Source organism: Phocoena phocoena, chromosome 4, assembly GCF_963924675.1.
Source record: "Phocoena phocoena chromosome 4, mPhoPho1.1, whole genome shotgun sequence".
In the NCBI taxonomy this organism is placed as follows: domain Eukaryota; kingdom Metazoa; phylum Chordata; class Mammalia; order Artiodactyla; family Phocoenidae; genus Phocoena; species Phocoena phocoena.
Genome location: NC_089222.1, coordinates 54,611,142 through 54,630,941, shown reverse-complemented (window position 1 = coordinate 54,630,941; position 19,800 = coordinate 54,611,142). Strand labels below are relative to the sequence as shown.

The following is a 19,800-nucleotide window of genomic DNA, read 5'->3' as shown; positions in this document are numbered from 1 at the left end:
TCCAGGTATGACATTGAAGAAGACACTCAGAGACTAAGTCACTCACTACAGAGCTGTGACCATGCCTACTTCACCATGATTTTTGAGGACTATGGGTGTTTACATGAGATAATGTATCTGAAAGAAAATTACATTGTCACACAGATATTATTTGGGTAACTATGTTTTTAAAAAATCCTCAGTGACAATAAGAACTGTTCCTTTATCTGGTTACAACACAACAATAATAATGAACATTTATCAAGCATTTACTAAAAGCTACATGACCATTATTGTACTGGTTTTATAAGAAAGAAAATTAAGTCTTATAGAGGTTAAACGGTTTGAAGACTGACTCACAGCGATTTAAGTGGTAGAGCTGGGATTCCAAACTCATGTAACTGGTCAGATTCTATACTTTAGCCAGGGGATGTGAGATAGAAAATTTACTACAAGTACAAATAAACAATTGATGCAAATGTATCCAACAAAGCCACCCAGGTCAGAACTGTGACAAATTCAAATCTGTCTTTAGTCATCTCTTCTAATCCAAGCCCCATCATCCAGATAAAGTATACCTACTTTGTCCCTATGCTAAGGATACTGAATTGGCATTATCCTGATATCAATTACCTTTTAATAAAATCTTTCTAATTATCTTATGTATAGTGACATCTTGAGAAATTTCCCGTTTAATATATGAAGAAGTAACTTCTAATTTCCAGCATTTAATGGATATAATTTCATCCAGAGAGGACTCCCCAAAACCTCCCAAATCACATGAACATGGTCACATACCCTATTTATTGCCATCTGCATGTATGTATTTCCCAGCCTCAGGGCAAAAGGTAACTTTCTATTTCATCAGAATTTTAAACAACCTCAAATTAATTATAAAACACAAGCCTTTCCTGGCTTACTGGCTGCCTGATCTACCTTATTTTTAAAATATATTTCACCTACCTGTTTTATAATCAATTAAAATACACAAATAATGAAGCCAAGCCAAATAAAAGAAAATAAATCTACATATGTAGCAACATACTCAGAATTTTTTAAAAACCCAAGAAAAATAATTTTGTACATGTTTTGCAATCATCACCTATAGTACACCATTTGTAGCCATGTTTCACTTCATTGTTTCCCACACAGGTTACTCTGATATTTTCTCCAGACCTCTTTGTTTCTGATTGAGCATTAAACACTTTCTGCCATTTAGCTTTGTTGCCTAAGAATGACAGACAATAAAGAAGCCAAGAATACTGCAGACAACTTTGAAAATTTGAGAAATTAAATTATTTCATTAATGATCTCACCAATAAATCTTCTGACCCAATCAGAATCATATCCTGCAGTTACTTATATCTTTGGTTTACTTTGAAATAGGCTGTGTACATGAAAACATGTTGACATCAATAACTACAAATATTAAAACATACAGAATATGTTAGCACACATAATACCACAGGAATCCAATGTGTGCTAATTTGCTTGTGTTTACAATTCTAAAGAAAAAAAAATTTAATGCAGGCACATCACAGACGTGTGAAAGGTTTATATAACCTGATAAGGAAGTCGCATAAAACTTCTCAATAAAGAAGGATTTGAAATGGGTAGAACAATGCTTGCCCATCTGTAATGTAATGGTAACTTTGGAGAAAAGACAATTCCATTTTAATCTGCTGAAGAGTACAATTTTTTTAAACTAATTCTACTCTGAAGTTAAAGAATCCTTGAGCTTGTAAAGTTTATAAAACTGAGAAGAGAGTTTGGTATCATCTAAAATATAAGTCAAAGTGTTAAAACTGTTCTTTTCTTTTTTTCTTTTTCTTTTTTCTTTTTTTTTTGCGGTACACAGGCTTCTCACTGTTGTGGCCTCTCACTGTTGTGGCCTCTCCCGTTGCGGAGCACAGTCTCCGGACACGCAGGCTCAGTGGCCATGGTTCACGGGCCCAGCCGCTCCGTGGCATGTGGGATCCTCCCGGACCAGGGCACGAACCCGTGTCCCCTGCATCGGAAGGTGGACTCTCAACCACTACGCCACCAGGGAAGCCAAAAATTGTTCTTTTCTTAACAAAACGAAAATTAAACTGGATTATAACAAATATTTATATAGATATAAATTAGATATCACAGATGTCCATAATACCATCACCAAGTTGTACTATTATTTAATTACAGACATGCTATTATTTAAAAGCAAAGAAACTGTATTAGAACAGCTATTAATTTGGGTATTAGACCAGTGTCAAATAAGGATGGCATGTTAAAACTGTAAGCGTTCCTCCTGCATTTCATTCACTCATTTCATACACGATGAAATTTAACCTAAAACTGTTTGGGAATTGTCTTTGTGTGAGAATTATGAAAGAAGTTTGATATGGGTAACTTACGCACTTATGAAAAATAAGCATGTTCTTTATTGATAAGTAGGGATAGTAATTTTAACAACCGAATAGATTCAGATTAAAACAAAATTATAATCATAAACTGAAGAGCAAACATAATTTTCTTTAAAGGATCTACTTATAGTTCTTCTTTGATTGTGCATATTAGTCCAAATTTAAGTCTGCTATTATTCTACATGTATTTCTGGGATTATAGACACTTTAATTTTTCTAAATTTTCCAGTACAAAATTGATTTAAAGAATGGAATTATTCTAATGATGGCTGAAATTCTTGGTGTTGTCAGAGTTTTAAAATTTACATATTACATGATTATACTATTCAAATAATTAATTATTAAGTTAAGGAAACAAGGAATTTATTACGCTAAATGAGATTACAAGGTGTAATCTAAAATGCAATACAAGAGAAAATATACAAAACTGATGTAAAGATTTCATAAAATTTGGAAATGCAAATCTAGTCAAGAAAAGTAACTTTTAAAAAAATCTGTAATAGAAAGGCTTTTTTTCCCACCAGTGCATTATTAAAACCACAAAACCTTTATTCTTAACTATAATATATATGGAGCTATAAAACCTTCCCAATAACTTTTGCATAAGCACAGTAAAAACATATTTTCAGTTAAAAAGCAATTTATTGAATATGTGTGACAATAATAAACACCTGTTATTAATTACTTATTAAAATAATATTTTGAGTATATATTGTTTTCAAAGTTCAGCTAAAAATATTTTAAGCTTGTGTAGCTACATCAGGTCTTATAGCTTACTAAAGGTTATTATAAAAATAAGAAGTCTATTGAATTCAAAAATAGATACATTTTGTAGCTGTAACTTTAATTACATAAATTTTAAGAAGAGGTATTTTTCCCCCAATATTAATTTTTTTCAATGATGTTTCCTTCCAGAAGTAATTTAACTCTGTCTTCACATATCTTATAACAACAACAAATTAATAAAATCCAAGTTGCTGCCCAGGACTCGTTACCAATATGTTCCAGAGCAAAGTAATAATTAATCTACTTTTATCATAAGAAAATGGATGAGAAAAAATAGCAAAAAAGAACTTAGTGCTGTATAGTGATTATTAGACATCAAGTGGGTTCTTTTAAAACTCTGTTAATGTAGAGCCAAGGGCTTATCTATTTTTTAATTTAAAAAATTGTTAACACCCATGACCTCTATGAAATATCAACGAGGAAGTGAAAGGAACTATGCAAAATCTCCACGTCAGTTTTAGGATATTCTAAATTCAAATTGTAAGAAAATCTTGAACTAAAGTTTCAACATCATAATCATTCCTGCAATAATCTAACCAGATCCTTTACTTAAACAAACAAGGCTGGGATTACACTATTTAGCAAATGATAAGGTCTTAGATTTTTGATCACATAGGATGGTGACCATTAAGAAAAATGGAATTCAAGCAGAAAATGTAGTATTTAATAAAATTTTTAATGTGATTAAATAAAATATTAGCTTTCTTTTAATGAGTGCTTAGTATGTTCTTGGCATTGTGTTGCATACTTACATGTATTATTTAAATTATTTTTTACAACAGCCTTATGATGTAGGCAATTTCATGATGTTCCTGGAAACACACATGATACCTCAACTTTCAAAATAGTTTAAAATTTGTATTATTTATACAACTACTATAAATGTAATATAGTTTTAATTCCTAAGACAATATTATTTTCTTAATATTACATAATTCTATCACCTCACAAAAAAGTCTATGCATTAATACTGAAGAATGTAAAAATCAAAATCATCTACTATCCTTTTAGGTCATTGTTCATATTCATCCTTAATAATCAAGTTATATTTATTTTTAACATTCATTTCTCCACTTACTTATACCTGCCTTATTCCACAATCATTAGAGGCAGCTTTAGTTTTTTTGTTTAAGCTTCAAAGTATGCTACATAGTATCAGCATAATCCTTACTGTTAAATAATGCAAAAGTGCAATCTTGAGAGACCATATTTCTATAATAGATTTATCTAGTATTGATATTATTATATGCAGTTCAGTTTTGGAATTTTGAGAGAGCTGTCATTCCCCATTATTAAACTCATATTGTTTCTCTTTAGAATCTTATTCAGATTTTAAGGGCTTACTAATAGTAACTAATATTTATTAGGAATTATGCATGCATTTTAAGATTTAATGCTCACACAAGCTTGTGAGTTGGGATTATTTCTATCGCCATTTTGAGATTAAAAAAAAAAAGAAACTTTAAAACTTCAGAGGGGTTACATGATATCCCAAGGTCACATAAACATCAAGCTTGAACTTGAGCCTGTCTCTACCATCTTTGCATCCTGCCATGCTGTACTTCACTACTGAAAATAAATCACCTGTTGAATACAGAACAAATACAACACATTGGAAAGACTGAGAAACCCATCTACAGCAGGACAAAATGAAAAGCATCAACCAGACAGAGGGAGAGAAGGAAAAGTTAAAATGTGAAAGGATAGCCCAGATTTATCACAAAGCCAGATGTTATTATCATAGAGACATTTATGCTGGTGTGTCCAAATAATTCCTCAAAAATTAAAATATGTCTGAAACTTATTGTTTTGGATTTTAGAGTAACATATAATGTATAAAAAAGATTTCTGAAATGTAATTTTAGAGCACGAACTAGGGGGGGAATCAAGTGCTGTTTTCTTTCTTTCCTTCTATCCTTCTTTCCTGCCTCCCTTTCTGTCTGACTTCTTTCTTGATTTCTTGCTTTTCTTAGTTTATATTATAATAGTTAAGACAAACAAAATGCTTAGCACCTTTTCTTATACTACCAAACTTGCATGAATGCATGAGGATGATTTATGCTTAACATACTACATTAAGATAATACAAAAATCAAGGCCTCTAATGAATGATGTCACTAGTTATGATTTCCCAATATTCAAACTGTCAGTCAATAAAAGTAATTATATTATCATGAAGGTAAAATACAGGCATGACTTCTTAGTTATGGGAATCATTCACAACAGACTGAAGATTTGTAGACATACCTTAATTTGGTTTTAAGCCATGAAAAATACTTTAATTTTAGGTATAAGATCAGAAGTATTCAGGATTAGTTATCCTCATTCTAAATGCACTTTCTTAAAGTCTGACTGCTAAATGGCAGAATAACACTCAGTCTAAAGTTTTTCCATTATAACTTATGATTGAAGTTGTATTTCAACAAAAATTACCTTTTGTAGATATGGTAATATTTGGTCTAAGACATTTAGAAAAATAACTAAAGTCAGTCAGTGGAAAATGGAAAACATTCTGATTAAAAAAAAATAATAGCAGATTTGGCTTTTAAATACATTAAACCATTGTTTCCTGATTTTGTGTTCTAGACCTGACCATGTTTTCTGTGAGCAGTGTAGCAGCTCTGGACTCATACAATTACCAAGTATGGAGCACTGGTCTTTTGTAATTACTTCTGAAAACAGGGTAGGAAGTGCCTCATTCAATCAGCCAGTGAACAAGCATACCCTTTCTAAGTATCAAGATAGTGTTCACTTCTTTTGGTTCATAAAATGTCTTTCAAAATTGTCTTAAAAAAGAAGCAACTTTGCCTCCACATACAAAACTATACCCCCCAAATCATGCAATGACACTGAATTAAATGGGTTTTTTTTCATCTGAAATATTCACAGACTATCATGTAAATAGATCTGATAGGTTCATCAATAGCAGGGAAAATTATTTTTATATTATAATTTATATTATATATATTTTTATATATTATAATTTATATTTATAAAAATATAAATTATAATGCATCAAAAGTTTCAATAAGGAAGGAGTCTTTCTCTTCTTTCCTATTTTCCCAGCATGACACATAAGGCTGTACCAATGTGCACATACATACACCACACACACACACCATGAATATCTTATAGTCAAAAAATATTGAGTTCCTTTTTTACGCACATTGTTGTACTATTGTACTGGATACCACATTTTTTTTAACGTCTTTATAGGAATATAATTGCTTTACAATGTTGTGTTAGTTTCTGCTGCATAACAAAGTGAATCAACTATATGTATATATATATATATATCCCCAATCTCCTACCTCTTGCATCTCCCTCACACTATCCCTATCCCACCCCTCTAGGTGGTCACAAAGCACCAAGCTGATCTCCCTGTGCTATGCAGCTGCTTCCCATTAGCTAACTATTTTACATTTGATAGTGTATATATGTCAAGGCAACTCTCTCACTTCGTCCCAGAATAACCTTCCCCCTCCCGATGTCCTCAAGACCATCCTCTACGTCTGTGTCTTTATTCCTGTCCTGCCCCTAGGTTCTTCAGAACCATTTTTTTTTAGATTCCATATATTTGTGTTAGCATACGGTATTTGTCTTTCTCTTTCTGACTTACTTCACTCTGCATGACAGATTCTACGCCCATGCACATCACTACAAATAACTAAATTTCATTTCTTTTTATGGCTGAGTAATATTCCATTGTATACATGTGCCACATCTTCATTAATCACTCATCAGTCAATGGACACTTAGGTTACTTCCATGCCCTGGCTATTGTAAATACTGCTACAACGAACATTGTGGTACATGACTTTTTCTGAATTATAGTTTTCTCAGGATATATGCTCAGTGTGAGATTACTGGGTCATATGGTACTTCTATTGTTAGTTTTGTAAGGAACCTCCATAATGCTCTCCATAGTGGCTGTATCAATTTACATTCCTACCAAGAGTGCAAGAGGGTTCCCTTTTCTCCACACCCTCTCCAGCATTTGTTTGTAGATTTTTTGATGATAGCCATTCTAACTGGTATGAGGTGATACCTCATTGTGGTTTTGATTTGCATTTCTCTAATGATTAGTGATGTTGAGCATTCTTTCATGTGTTTGTTGGAAATCTGCATATATTCTTTGGAGAAATGTCTGTATAGGTCTTCTGCCAACTTTTGTATAGGGTTGTTTGTTTTTTGGATGCTGCATGGGCTGCTTGTATATTTTGGAGGTTAATCCTTTGTCTGTTGCTTCATTTGCAAATATTTTCTCTCATTCTGAGGGTTGTCTTTTCATCTTGTTTATGGTTTCATTTGCAGTGTGACAGCGTTTAAATTTCATTAGGTCTCATTTGTTTATGTTTATTTCCATTTCTGTAGGAGGTGGGTCTAAAAGGATCTTGCTGTGATTTATGTCATAGAGTGTTCTGCCTATGTTTTCCTCTAAGAGTTTTATATTCCCTGGCCTTACATTTAGGTCTTTAATCCATTTGGAGTTTATTTTTGTGTATGGTGTTAGGGAGTGTTCTAATTTCATGCTTTTACATGTAGCCATCCAGTTTCCCAGCACCACTTATTGAAGAGACTGTCTTTTCTCCATTGTATACACTTGCCTGCTTTGTCAAAGATAAGGTGACCATATGTGCGTGGGTTTATCTCTGGATTTTCTATCCTGTTCTATTGATCTATATTTCTGTTTTTGTGCCAGTACCATACTATCTTGATTACTGTAGCTTTGTAGTATAGTCTGAAGTCAGGGAGTCTAATTCCTCCAGCTCCGTTTTTTGTTCTCAAGATTGCTTTGGCTATTCCGGGTCTTTTGTGTTTCTATACAATTTGTGAAAAATTTTGTTCTACTCCTGTGAAAAATGCCATTGGTAGTTTGATAGGGATTGCATTGAATCTGTAGATTCCTTTGGGTAATATAGTCGTTTTCACAATGTTGATTCTTCCAATCCAAGAACAGGGTATATCTCTCCAACTGTTTGTTTCATCTTTAATTTCTTTCATCAGCGTCTTATAGTTTTCTGCATACTATTTTTTTGTCTATGTTTTGTCTCCTTGGGTAGGTTTATTCCTAGGTATTTTATTCTTTTTGTTGCCATGGTAAATGGGGGTATTTCCTTAATTTCTCTTTCAGATTTTTCATCATTAGTGTATAGGAATACAAGAGATTTCCGTGCATTAATTTGTATCCTGCTAGTTTACCAAATTCATTCATTAGCTCTAGTAGTTTTCTTGTAGTATCTTTAAGATTCTCTATGTATAGTATCATGTCATCTGCAAAGAGTGACAGCTTGACCTCTTCTTTTCCAATTTGGATTCCTTTTATTTCTATTTCTTATCTGATTGCTGTGGCTAAAACTTCCAAAACTATGTTGAATAATAGTGCTGAGAGTGGGCAACCTTGTCTTATTTCTGATCTTAGTGTAGATAGTTTCAGTTTTTCACCACTGAGAATGGTGTTGGCTGTGGGTTTGTCATATATATGACAAAATGTTGGCTGTGGATTTGTCTCTATGATGTTGAGGTACACTCCCTCTATGCCTACTTTCTGGAGAGTTTTTTTTTTTTATCATAAATGGTGTTGAATTTTGTCAAAAGGTTTTTCTGCATCTATTGAGATGATCATATAGTTTTTCTCCTTCAATTTGTTAAAATGGCTTTTCACATTGATTGATTTGCATATACTGAAGAATCCTTGCATTCTTGGGATAAACCTCACTTGAACATGGTGTATGATCCTTTTAATGTGTTGTTGGATTCTGTTTGCTAGTATTTTGTTGAGGATTTTTGCATCTTGTTCATCAGAAATATTGGCCTGCAGTTTTCTTTTATTTTGGACATGTTTGCCTGGCTTTGGTATCAGGGTGATAGTGGCCTCATAGAATGCATTTGGGAGTGTTCTTCCCTCTGCTATATTTTGGAAGAGTTTGAGAAGGATAGGTGTTAGTTCTTCTCTGAATGTTTGATAGAATTCATCTGTGAAGACAAATGGCCGTGGGCTTTTGTTTGTTCAAAGATTTTTAATCACAGTTTCAATTTCAGTGCTTGTGATTGGTTTGTTTATATTTTCTATTTATTCCTGGTTCAGTCTTGGAAGGTTGTGCTTTTTTGAGAATTTGTCCATTTCTTTCAGGTTGTCCATTTTATTGGCATAGAATTGCTTGTAGTAACCTCATGATCCTTTGCATTTCTGCAGTATCAGTTGTTACTTCTCTTTTTTTATTACTAATTCTGTTGATTTGAATTTTCTCCTTTTCTTGATGAGCCTGGCTAATGGTTTATCAATTTTGTTTATCTTCTCAAAGAACCAGCTTTTAGTTTTTCTGATCTTTGCTATCGTTTCCTTCCTTTCTTTTTCATTTCCTTCTGATCTGATCTTTATGATTTCTTTCCTTCTGCTAACTTTGGGTGTTTTTTTGTTCTTCTTTCTCGAATTGCTTCAGGGGTAAAGTTAGGTTGTTTATTTGAGAGTTCTTGTTTCTTGAAGTAGGATTGTAATGCTATACACTTCCCTCTTAGAACTGCTTTTGCTACAGCCCATAGGTTTTGGGTGGTCGTGTTTTCATTGCCATTTGTTTGTAGGTATTTTCTGATTTCCTCTTTGATTTCTTCAGTGATCTATTGGTTATTTAGTAGCCTATTGTTGGTCTCCGTGTGTTTGTATTTTTTACAGTTTTTTTCCTGTAATTGATATCTAGTCTCATAGCGTTGTGCTCGGAAAAGATACTTGATATGATTTCAAGTTTGTTAAGTTTACCAAGGCTTGATTTGTGACACAAGATATGATCTATCCTGGAAAATTTTCCATAATCACTTGAAAAGAAAGTGTATTCTGTTGTTTTGGGATGGAATGTACATAAATATCAATTAAGTCCACCTTATTTAATGTGTCACTTAAAGCTTGTGTTTCCTTGTTTATTTTCACTTTATCTGTCCATTGGTGAAAGTGGGGTGTTAAAGTCCCTTACTATTATTGTATTTCTGTCTATTTACCTTTTTATGGCTGTTAGCGCTTGCCTTATGTTTTGAGGTGCTCCTATGTTGGGCGCATAAATATTTACAATTGTTATATCTTCTTCTTAGATTGATCCCTTGATCATTATGTAGTGTCCTTCTTTGTCTCCTGTTAATAGTCTTTATTTTAAAGTCTATTCTGTCTAATATGAGAACTGCTACTCCAGCTTTCTTTTGATTTCCATTTGCATAGAATATCTTTTTCCATCTGCTCACTTTCTGCCTCTATGTGTCCCTAGGTCTGAAGTGGGTCTCTTGTAGACAGCATATATATGGGTCTTGGTTTTGTATCCATTCAGCCAGTGTATGTCTTTTGGTGGGAGCATTTAATCCATTTACATTTAAGGTAGTTATCAGTATGTATGTTCCTATTACCATTTTCTTAATTGTTTTGGGTTTGTTATTGTAGGTCTTTTCCTTGTCTTGTGTTTCCTACCTAGAGAAGTTCCTTTAGCATTTGTTGTAAAGCTGGTTTGGTGGTGCTGAACTCTCAGCTTTTGCTTGTCTGTAAAGGTTTTAATTTCTCCTTCGAATCTGAATGAGATCCTTGCTGGGCAGAGTAATTTTCATTGTAGGTTTTTCCGTTTCATCACTTTACATATGTCCTGCCAGTCCCTTCTGGCTTGCAGAGTTTCTCTGAACAATCAGCTTTTAACCTTATGGGTATTCCCTTGTATGTTATTTGTTGTTTTTCCCTTGCTGCTTTTAATATTTTTTCTTTGTATTTAATTTTTGATAGTTTGATTAATATGTATGTTGGCATGTTTCTCCTTGGATTTATCCTGTATGGGACTCTCTGTGCATCCTTGACTTGATTACTTCCTTTCCCATGTTAGAGAACTTTTCATCTATAATCTCTTCAAATATTTTCTCGGTCCCTTCATTTTTCTCTTCTTCTTCTGGGACCCTTATAATTAGAATGTTGGTGTGCTTAATGTTGTCTGTGAAGTCTCGGAGAATGTCCTCAATTCTTTTCATTCTTTTTTCTTTATTCTGCTCTGTGGTAGTTATTTCCACTTTTTAATCTTCCAGGTCACTTATCTGTTCTTCTGCCTCAGGTATTCTGCTGTTGATTCCTTCTAGAGAATTTTCTATTTCATTTATTGTGGTGTTCATCATTGTTTGTTTGTTGCTCTTTAGTTCTTCTAAGTCCTTGTTAAACATTTCTTGTAATTTCTCTATTCTATTTCCAAGATTTTGGATCATCTTTACTATCATTACTCTGAATTCTTTTTCAGGTAGACTGCCTATTTTCTCTTCATTTGCTTGGTCTGGTGGGTGTTTACCTTGCTCCTTCATCTGCTGCATATTTCTCTGTCTTCTCATTTTGCTTAACTTACTGTGTGGGGTCTCCTTTTTCGCAGGCTGCAGGTTTGTAGTTCCCATTGTTTTTGGTGTTTGCCCCCAGTGGGTAAGGTTGTTCAGTGGGTTGTGGAGGGTTCCTGGTGGAGGGGACTGGTGCCTTTGTTCTGGTGAATGAGGCTGGATCATGTCTTTCTGGTGGGCAGGACCACGTTCAGTGCTGTGTTTTGGGGTGTCTGTGAGCTTGTTATGATTTTAGTCATCCTGTCTATTAGTGGGTGGGGTTGTGTTCCTGTCTTGCTAGGTGTTTTTCATGGGGTGTACAGCACTGTAGCTTTCTGATTGTTGAGTGGAGCTGGGTCTTAGTGTTGAGAAAGAGATCTCTGGGAGAGCTCTTGCCAATTTCTATTATGTGGGTCTGGGATGTCTCTAGTGGTCCAATGTCCTGAACTTGTCCCTCCCACCTCAGAGGCTCAGGCCTGGCACCTGGCCAGAGCACCAAGACCCTGTTAGCCACATGGCTCAGAATAAAAGAGAGAAAAAAAAGAAAGAAAAAAATAAAAATACAAGAAAGTTATTAAAATACAAACTAAAAATTATTAAAGAAATATAATACGTAATTTAAAAAACTGTAAAACAAAGAGCAAGCAAACCAATAAATAAATCCAATGATAACAAGCGCTAAAAACTATACTAATATAAACATAAAAATCAGAAACTAGTCAGCTGCGTACAAAAACACCAAGTCTACATTTGCTCCCAAAATCCACCACCTCAATTTTGGGATGGTTCATTGTCAATTCGGGTATTCCACAGATGCAGGGTACTTCAAGTTGATTGTGGGGATTTAGTCTGCTGTTCCTGAAGCTGCTGGGAGAGATTTCCCTTTCTCTTCTTTGTTTGCACAGCTCCTGGGGTTCAGCTTTGGATTTGGCCCCACCTCTGCATGCAGGTAGCCCTCTGGCATGTGTTCTTCACCCAGAAAGGAGGGAGTTAAGCGAGTGGCTGATTAGGGGGCTCTGGCTCACTCAGGCCGGTGGGAGGGAGGGGTACAGAATGTGGGGCGAACCTGCGATGGCAGAAGCCTGCGTGACTTTGCAACAGCCTGAGGCAGGCTATGTGTTCTTCCGGGGAAATTGTCCATGGATCACAGAACCCTGGAAGTGGCAGGCTGCACAGGCTCCCAGGAGGGGAGGTGTGGAGAGTGATCTGTGCTTTCACACAGAATTCTTGGTGGCTGCAGCAGCAGCCTTAATGTTTCATGCCCGTCTCTGGTGTCCACGCTAATAACAATGGCTCACGCCTATCTCTGAAGCTCATTTAGGCGGTGCTCTGAATCTCCTCTCCTCCTGCACCCCGAAACAATGGTCTCTTGCCTCTTAGGCAGTTCCAGTCTTTTACCCAGACTCTCTCCCCATTAGCTGTGGTGCACTATCACTCTTCAGGCTGTGTTCACGCAGCCAATCCCAGTCCTCTCCCTGGGGTCTGATGTCCGAAACCCGAGCCTCAGCTCCCATCCCCCACCTGTCCTGGTGGGTGAGCAGACAAGGTCTCAGGCTGGTGAGTATTGGTCAGCACCGATCCTCTGTGCGGGAATCTCTCTGCTTTGCCCTCTGCACCCCTGTTGCTGCACTCTCCTCCGTGGCTCTGAACATTTCCCCTCGTCCACCCCCCGTCTCTACCAGTGAAGGGGCCTCCTAGTGTGTGGAAACTTTTCCTCCTTCACAGCTCCTTCCCAGAGGTCCAGGTCCCATCTCTATTCTTTTGTCTGTTTTATTCTTTTGCCCTACCCAGGTACATGGAAAGTTTCTTGCCTTTGGGGAATTGTGAGGTCTTCTGCCAGCCTTCAGTAGGTTTTCTGAAGGAGTTGTTCCACATGTAGATTTATTTTTGATGTATTTGTGGGCAGGAAGGTGATCTCCATGCCTTACTCCGCCACCATCTTGAAGGTTCTCATATCACATATTTTTGACACTAATTATTAGCTGAATACATTATATGTTAATTTGGGGAAATGAAAATTAAATTTTAGATCTACCATCTTAAACTTCTACCGCATGTAATAGAGTAATGCCACTCTCTATTAACTGAAATTTTAAAAAATAATTATTTTGAATGCAGTTATCATAAGGATTAAATAATTGTCATCAGAAAAAATAAAAGGAGATTGGAGCAAATGAAACAGAGTATAGTTCAGCAAATATGAAAAGCATGTCAATGCCTTATGTGAGGTAAGGTTTCAAAATATAGTATTTCTCAGCATTTACTTTACCTAAACTAAAGAATTTCTTACTGATCTTCCTATTGTCCACTTGTTGAGTACTGATTGGTAATTCACCAAATATAGAGATTTCCTCACTAAACCCCCAACTCAGTGTTTTAAATTTACTTGTTTTGTAGATGAAATTGGGTTTGAAATTCAAATAGTATGAAGTTTACTTTTTTCCTAATCTGTTGGAAACAATCTACTGAATATTTGAAAATATCAACACATAACAATTGTTTTCTACCTCTCATTTCCCTCCAGCCTCTTCCAAAATGCCTTCCTCTTTAAGCATGCTTTATGGACTTGAGTGGTAGTTGGTTAAGTCATACACTGGCCAAACAATGCAAAATTGATATTAAAATATAAATCTTATCCAATGAATAGATAGGAAACTGTTTCATTTGTAGGAAACTACAAAATCATTTGGATTCCCAAATCATTAAAATTGTGATTACAGGGATAAAAAGGTATATAAGAAAATGCAAAAACCAGGTAATATTTGCTAGTTTCTTACCATCTAGCTGTGAGTACTAGGAATGCACTGTATGTTACTTCATTTATGAAAAAATCACAACAGCATTTATGAATTTTCATGTGTAACTTCACCATGCACAAAAGGCATAAGATATTTAGTCATTTGTAATTTTACCATATGCAAATTTGACTCTTACAAGATTTGGGGCTTATATGTGGTGCAGACCCAGAAAATGGCCCATCTTCCACATTTCAGTGGGATTTACTCAATTTCTAGTTGTCATGGACTACACAGTAATTTTTTTTTTATTACTGCTTTTTGTGAAAATGACTCTAAAAGAAAGCCAAATGCTTTTATTGCCTTTTATAAAATAAATTTCATACTAGAGACCTATTTAGCAATTTGGGAATTTGCAAGGGTTTGGGGATCTGCTTTATTATGTCTCAGATTGTCACTGAGAGAAATCTAAGTAAATCCATCATGACAGATAAAAGACTATTTTGGCTTAAAGCTGAAGGAATGAAAGCACTCTCCTATAAAATAAACTGCTATAAATACAAAGCTCATAGAAACCTAAAGCCTTTCCTCTAAGGTTTAAGCTTAAGGAAACTAGCACAAGCTAGGTCTGAAGGACTTGGCCCTTTCCTGCAACAACAAAAGTGTGGACATCAAGGCTTATAGCTAGAAGCCATCTGCCTTTTACAGCTCCTGCTACAAATGTGGGGATTACCTCATCAATCCCTTCCTAGTGACTAAATTAACACATACATACCATTTATGATAAAACTAATGAGATCTCCTCCTTCTTGACTGCGGATTATTCTTCTACTCTCTTTAGGAGGTAATATCACAATTTTGCTTCCCCTTTGCCCTCTTTATCTCAGATACAGAGATTCCCTCCCAGATTCATTTTTTAAACTGTGATTTAGTTACTACTGCACAGTTAAAACAGAATTAACTTTTCTCTACTCATTCAGCCCCATGTTCCCAGTCCAGATGCTCATTTGGAATCATGAGTAACAGTTGTAATTCACATAGAAGTCCATTGGTCCTCTGCCTTTTTTTCAACCCAGCTGTATTACTCTATTACCTCATTTTCCAATTTCAGCCTCAGAATATATCTGATGGACAGGTGAAGCAAGTTCAGCTATAATCATGCTATATAACCTTGCCTACACCATGCTTTCTTTTTTTCTTTACAATATGAATATATATTAACAGATATGGAATCCGTGATTCCATAATCTCTGGGACAATCTACAGAAAACAGAGATGCCTAGAATAGAATCTAAAAGGTTAAAGAAAGAGTGCTTTCTCTTCTCTGGCTAGAAGATAATGCCAAGTTTGTGGCAAGGCTCTGTCTAAAGGGAAATTCTGCACAGACCTCTTTGTTAAATCTCTTCATAGGCCTGTAAGGAAGATGATCAGGGAAAATGTACCGGGGTTTTAATAACTGTGACCTATTCTAGATAAACCACTATTTCAGTACTTTGTGGACTTTGCCAAATGGTTTCATAATGTAAGTATTCTCTGCAGCAGTCAAATAAAAAGAAACTGGCTATGTTTTAACCCATTATCTACTGGTAGGGATTTTGAGTATTTGGCCTATAAACACTGTTAGAAAAAATTTTAAATGCCTTATCTTAACATGAATTTTTAGACTTTTTTTCCTTAAAAAATATATACAAAATCATTAGGAATTTAGAAAATATAAAGAAATAGAAATCCATAATTCCATCAACCCAATTTAGATAATTGGCCCCTACCACAAACAACATTTTAGACATCTGTATCACTCTTAAGTTGAACAAGCAGGATTCATGTACTGTACTCAAAGCAGTGTTACAGTAGTTCCCCGTTATCCATAGTTTCACTTTTAGAGGTTTCAGATGCTTGTGGTCAACTGCAGTCCAAAGTACACTGAACGGAAAATTCCAAAAATACTATTCCTAAGTTTTAAACTATGGGCTGTTCTGAGTAGCTTGATGTCATGTCAGGCTGTCCCACTCCATCCAGCCAGGATGTGAATCATCCCTTTGCCCAGCATATCCATGCTGTATATCCTAACCTGCCCATTAGTCACTAAGCAGCCCTCTAAATTATCAGAATGATGTTGGTGGTATCACACTCACATAATTTTTATTATAGTATATTGTTATATGCTCTATTTTATTATTAGTTATTGTTGTTAATCTCTTACTATGCCTAATTATAAATGAAACACTATCATAAGTATATATGTATAGGAAAAAGCATAGTATATGTAGGGTTTGGTACTAACTGTGGTTTCAGGCATCCACTGGGAGTCTTGGAACTTATCCTTCATGGGTAAGTGGGTCTGTTGTGCTTTGTTTTCCACTGCCCCTTTAAAACATCTGGAAAAGAACATTCTTCCTCGAACAACTAGAGGAAGAGTTCTTCTGATTACTGGTAATAAAATGTCCTCTAAGCAATTTGAATCGCTTGTCTTAAGTAAGTAATTAGAATGCCTAGTCTCATACCATGATCAAATCTGTACCATTGATTTAAAATGTCATCATTTTGCCCCTCTACCAGATTGGGGCTGTTTTGGGGGAAAGAGTATACTCTACCTTATCTCCTTCCTCATGCACTTGTGATACTCATCTATAAATTGAAGATAATAATCTGTACCTCAACACTATGGTTATTGTAAAGATTAATGTGAAAATACATTTAAAAATGCTTAGAAAAATATTTAACCCATATTTCTAACAATGTTACTTTTAGAAGTAACTATAAATGTAATCATTATTATATAATTATTATAAATGTCCTCTTTATAATTTATTTGTTTGACTTATGAGGATTTTCACATATTAAATATTCTTCACATTGTAATTGTATTCAGCTGTACAAATGTAGCATAATTTCAGTGCTAAACTGGATGTACATATCATTTCAAATATTTTCTCACATCATTGGTAATCATTGTTCATCATCTCTGATTTTTTTCCCCTTTAGAATATACTGTTGAAATGGAATTATTGGGTCAAAATGATTATTTTAAGGCCTTTAATACATACTAACAAATCCTACAAAAATCCTACAAAAAATCCTACAAAAAATTATTATCAGTGTGTATTATATTTTCAAGAGTAACTTAAAATTCTGGCCTATTATCTACTATCAGACATTGATTTAAGTATAACAGCATCCTTGGAAAATAAAAAACAGGCACAGAATGTTCTCTTGGGTCTCTTGAGTGTGCCAACAGATTTCTGGAAACATTTTTTTGCTCCTGGGAATTAGCTAATCTCATATAGGTTTGAATGAGGAGAAATCCAATATATCTTCAGAACCAGAGCATTCCAGGGACATAACTACACAACTACACTGATCATTCTTTCTTAATAGAAAAAGAAAATGAAGTAAGAATGAGCAGTAGTGACTCTCTATTGTGGTGGCTCATTATGAGATACTTAGATTGAACTGCTTTAATTATGTAAATGCATCTGGTGGATGAGTATTAATAAACTCTTTAAATAAATCATAATTCTGCTTTCCTTAGTATATTATATTTTAATTAAATTTCTGAGCACAGTCAGTAACTGTGAAGTTATACAGTTGACAAAAATTAATCACTAAGGAGTGTAAATCAGCGAGATACTAGTCTAACATAAAGCACATGGTAATTAGATAACAGATTAGAAGTTTTGCAGATGTCGCGAGAAGAAGACACTGTGGTTCTCATTTTTAGCATTCCAGATAGGTATTATAAAGGAAATGCCAATTTTATGAAGGTCCCACAAACTCACAATATCTTAAAGGTCTTAATATAAAATTATCCATTTTGGAAAGGTTATCTTCCTGCGATACCGTACGCCTCTTTGTCTTTCCACTCTCTTGCTCTCCCTCACACACACACACACGCACACACACACACACACACACACACACACACACTCACTCTCTCTCTCTTCATGTTCTCAGATGCACATGTAATGCCAACTGAACAAAATATTCACCCTACCACCAAATAACAACCATTGGACCAACCTTATAAAGTAGTGGCAGTTTTCCTAATTTCAGGAGTGCAATCTGATTTGTGACATTTTTCATTTTTTTAATCCTATTTAAATCATCTGCATTTCCATAACTCACATCAATGACTTCAGCCTGAAAGAGAAGACAAAGAAAAATAAAGCCCTGTCAGAAGCATTACAGCAAATTGCCCATTTAGCATAAGAAAATCATTCATAGTAATTCAAAACGTTCAAAGGAGAACTAATCTCTCTCTTACCCTGTCCCAATCATGACCTTTCTATTTCTATCAGGGTACAACAATTCTCCTTTGAGAAGTCACTTGAGAAAAAGGTTTAGATTCATTTTTGCTTTGCAGTCTCTTCTAAACAAATTACAAACCCAGTTTATGCCTCTAACAGACCACCCAGTTTGGTATATTCTTACATTCATGTTTCTGGAATTTGAATCATTTTATAAGATGCTGCAAAATTAATTTCCTTAAGGTTCAACAACAATCATACTACTCTTAGATGTGAAAATAACTCAAAGATTCTCTACTGTTATCCAAATTAAGTACAAAGTTCACAATGCACAGCTGTTCAGGATGTGCATATATCCAGCTGTGAATGACACCCCCCTGGGTTATGCAGGATACAACCTATACAGCCACCTATACCACTGTGAAATTCAAGACTTTAGAATATAACACCAAACAACTTCTTCTGTCACATTTCCCACTACTCCCTTAGAGTTATGTTTCATATCAATATTTCTCATTTTTAAAATTCTCATTTTATTAATGTAAAAGTTCTATGCCTTCCTGGAAATTTTACTGGGAATCCTATGATTTGGTGAACCCCATCCCACACTTTGAATCGTACTGCCCTGAGAGTTCCATCCAGCATACTCCTACAGCCAAGAGGATTCCTTTGGACTTTACTTTCTGGAATTTCTATTATTAAAATAATAGCTGTTATGCTTTCGAGTCATAAAATTATAATACTAAATGTGCTGTTTCAGGAGGGAGGAACTTCAAGATGGCGGAGGAGTAAGATGTGGAGATCACCTTCCTCCCCACAAATAGATCAGAAATACATCTACATGTGGAACAACTACAGGACACCTACTGAATGCTGGCAGAAGACCTCAGCCTTCCCCAAAGGCAAGAAACTCCCCACGTACCTGGGTAGGGAAAAAGTAAAAAAGGAAAAACAGAGACAGAAGAATAGGGACGGGACCGGTACTTCTGGGAGGGAGCTGTGAAGAAGGAAAAGTTTCCACACACTAGGAAGCCCCTTCACTGGTGGGGAGAGGGGGTGGGCAGGGTAGGGAATCTTTGGAGCCACAGAGGAGAGTGCAACAAGAGGGGTGCAGACGGCGAAGCAGAGAGATTCCTCCATAGAGAATGGGTGTCGACCAGCACTCACCAGCCTGAGAGGCTTGTCTGCTCACCCGCCAGGGCAGGTGGGGGCTGGGAGCTGAGGCTTGGGCTTTAGAGATCAGACCCCATGGAGAGGACTGGGGTTGGCTGGGTAAACACAGCCTGAAAGGGGCTAGTGCACCACAGCTGGCCAGGAGGGAGTCTGGGAAAA

At 35.4% G+C, this 19,800-nt stretch overlaps 1 protein-coding gene across 1 annotated transcript in view; it reads right to left on the bottom strand.

The window, feature by feature from the left end:
- Nucleotides 1-19,800, bottom strand: part of NAALADL2 (N-acetylated alpha-linked acidic dipeptidase like 2) — an 862,695-nt gene that overhangs the window by 642,824 nt on the left and 200,071 nt on the right. Inside the window, 1 exon segment of the mRNA XM_065875821.1 lies at nucleotides 18,242-18,361. Within this exon segment, the coding sequence (XP_065731893.1) occupies nucleotides 18,242-18,361 (120 nt within the window).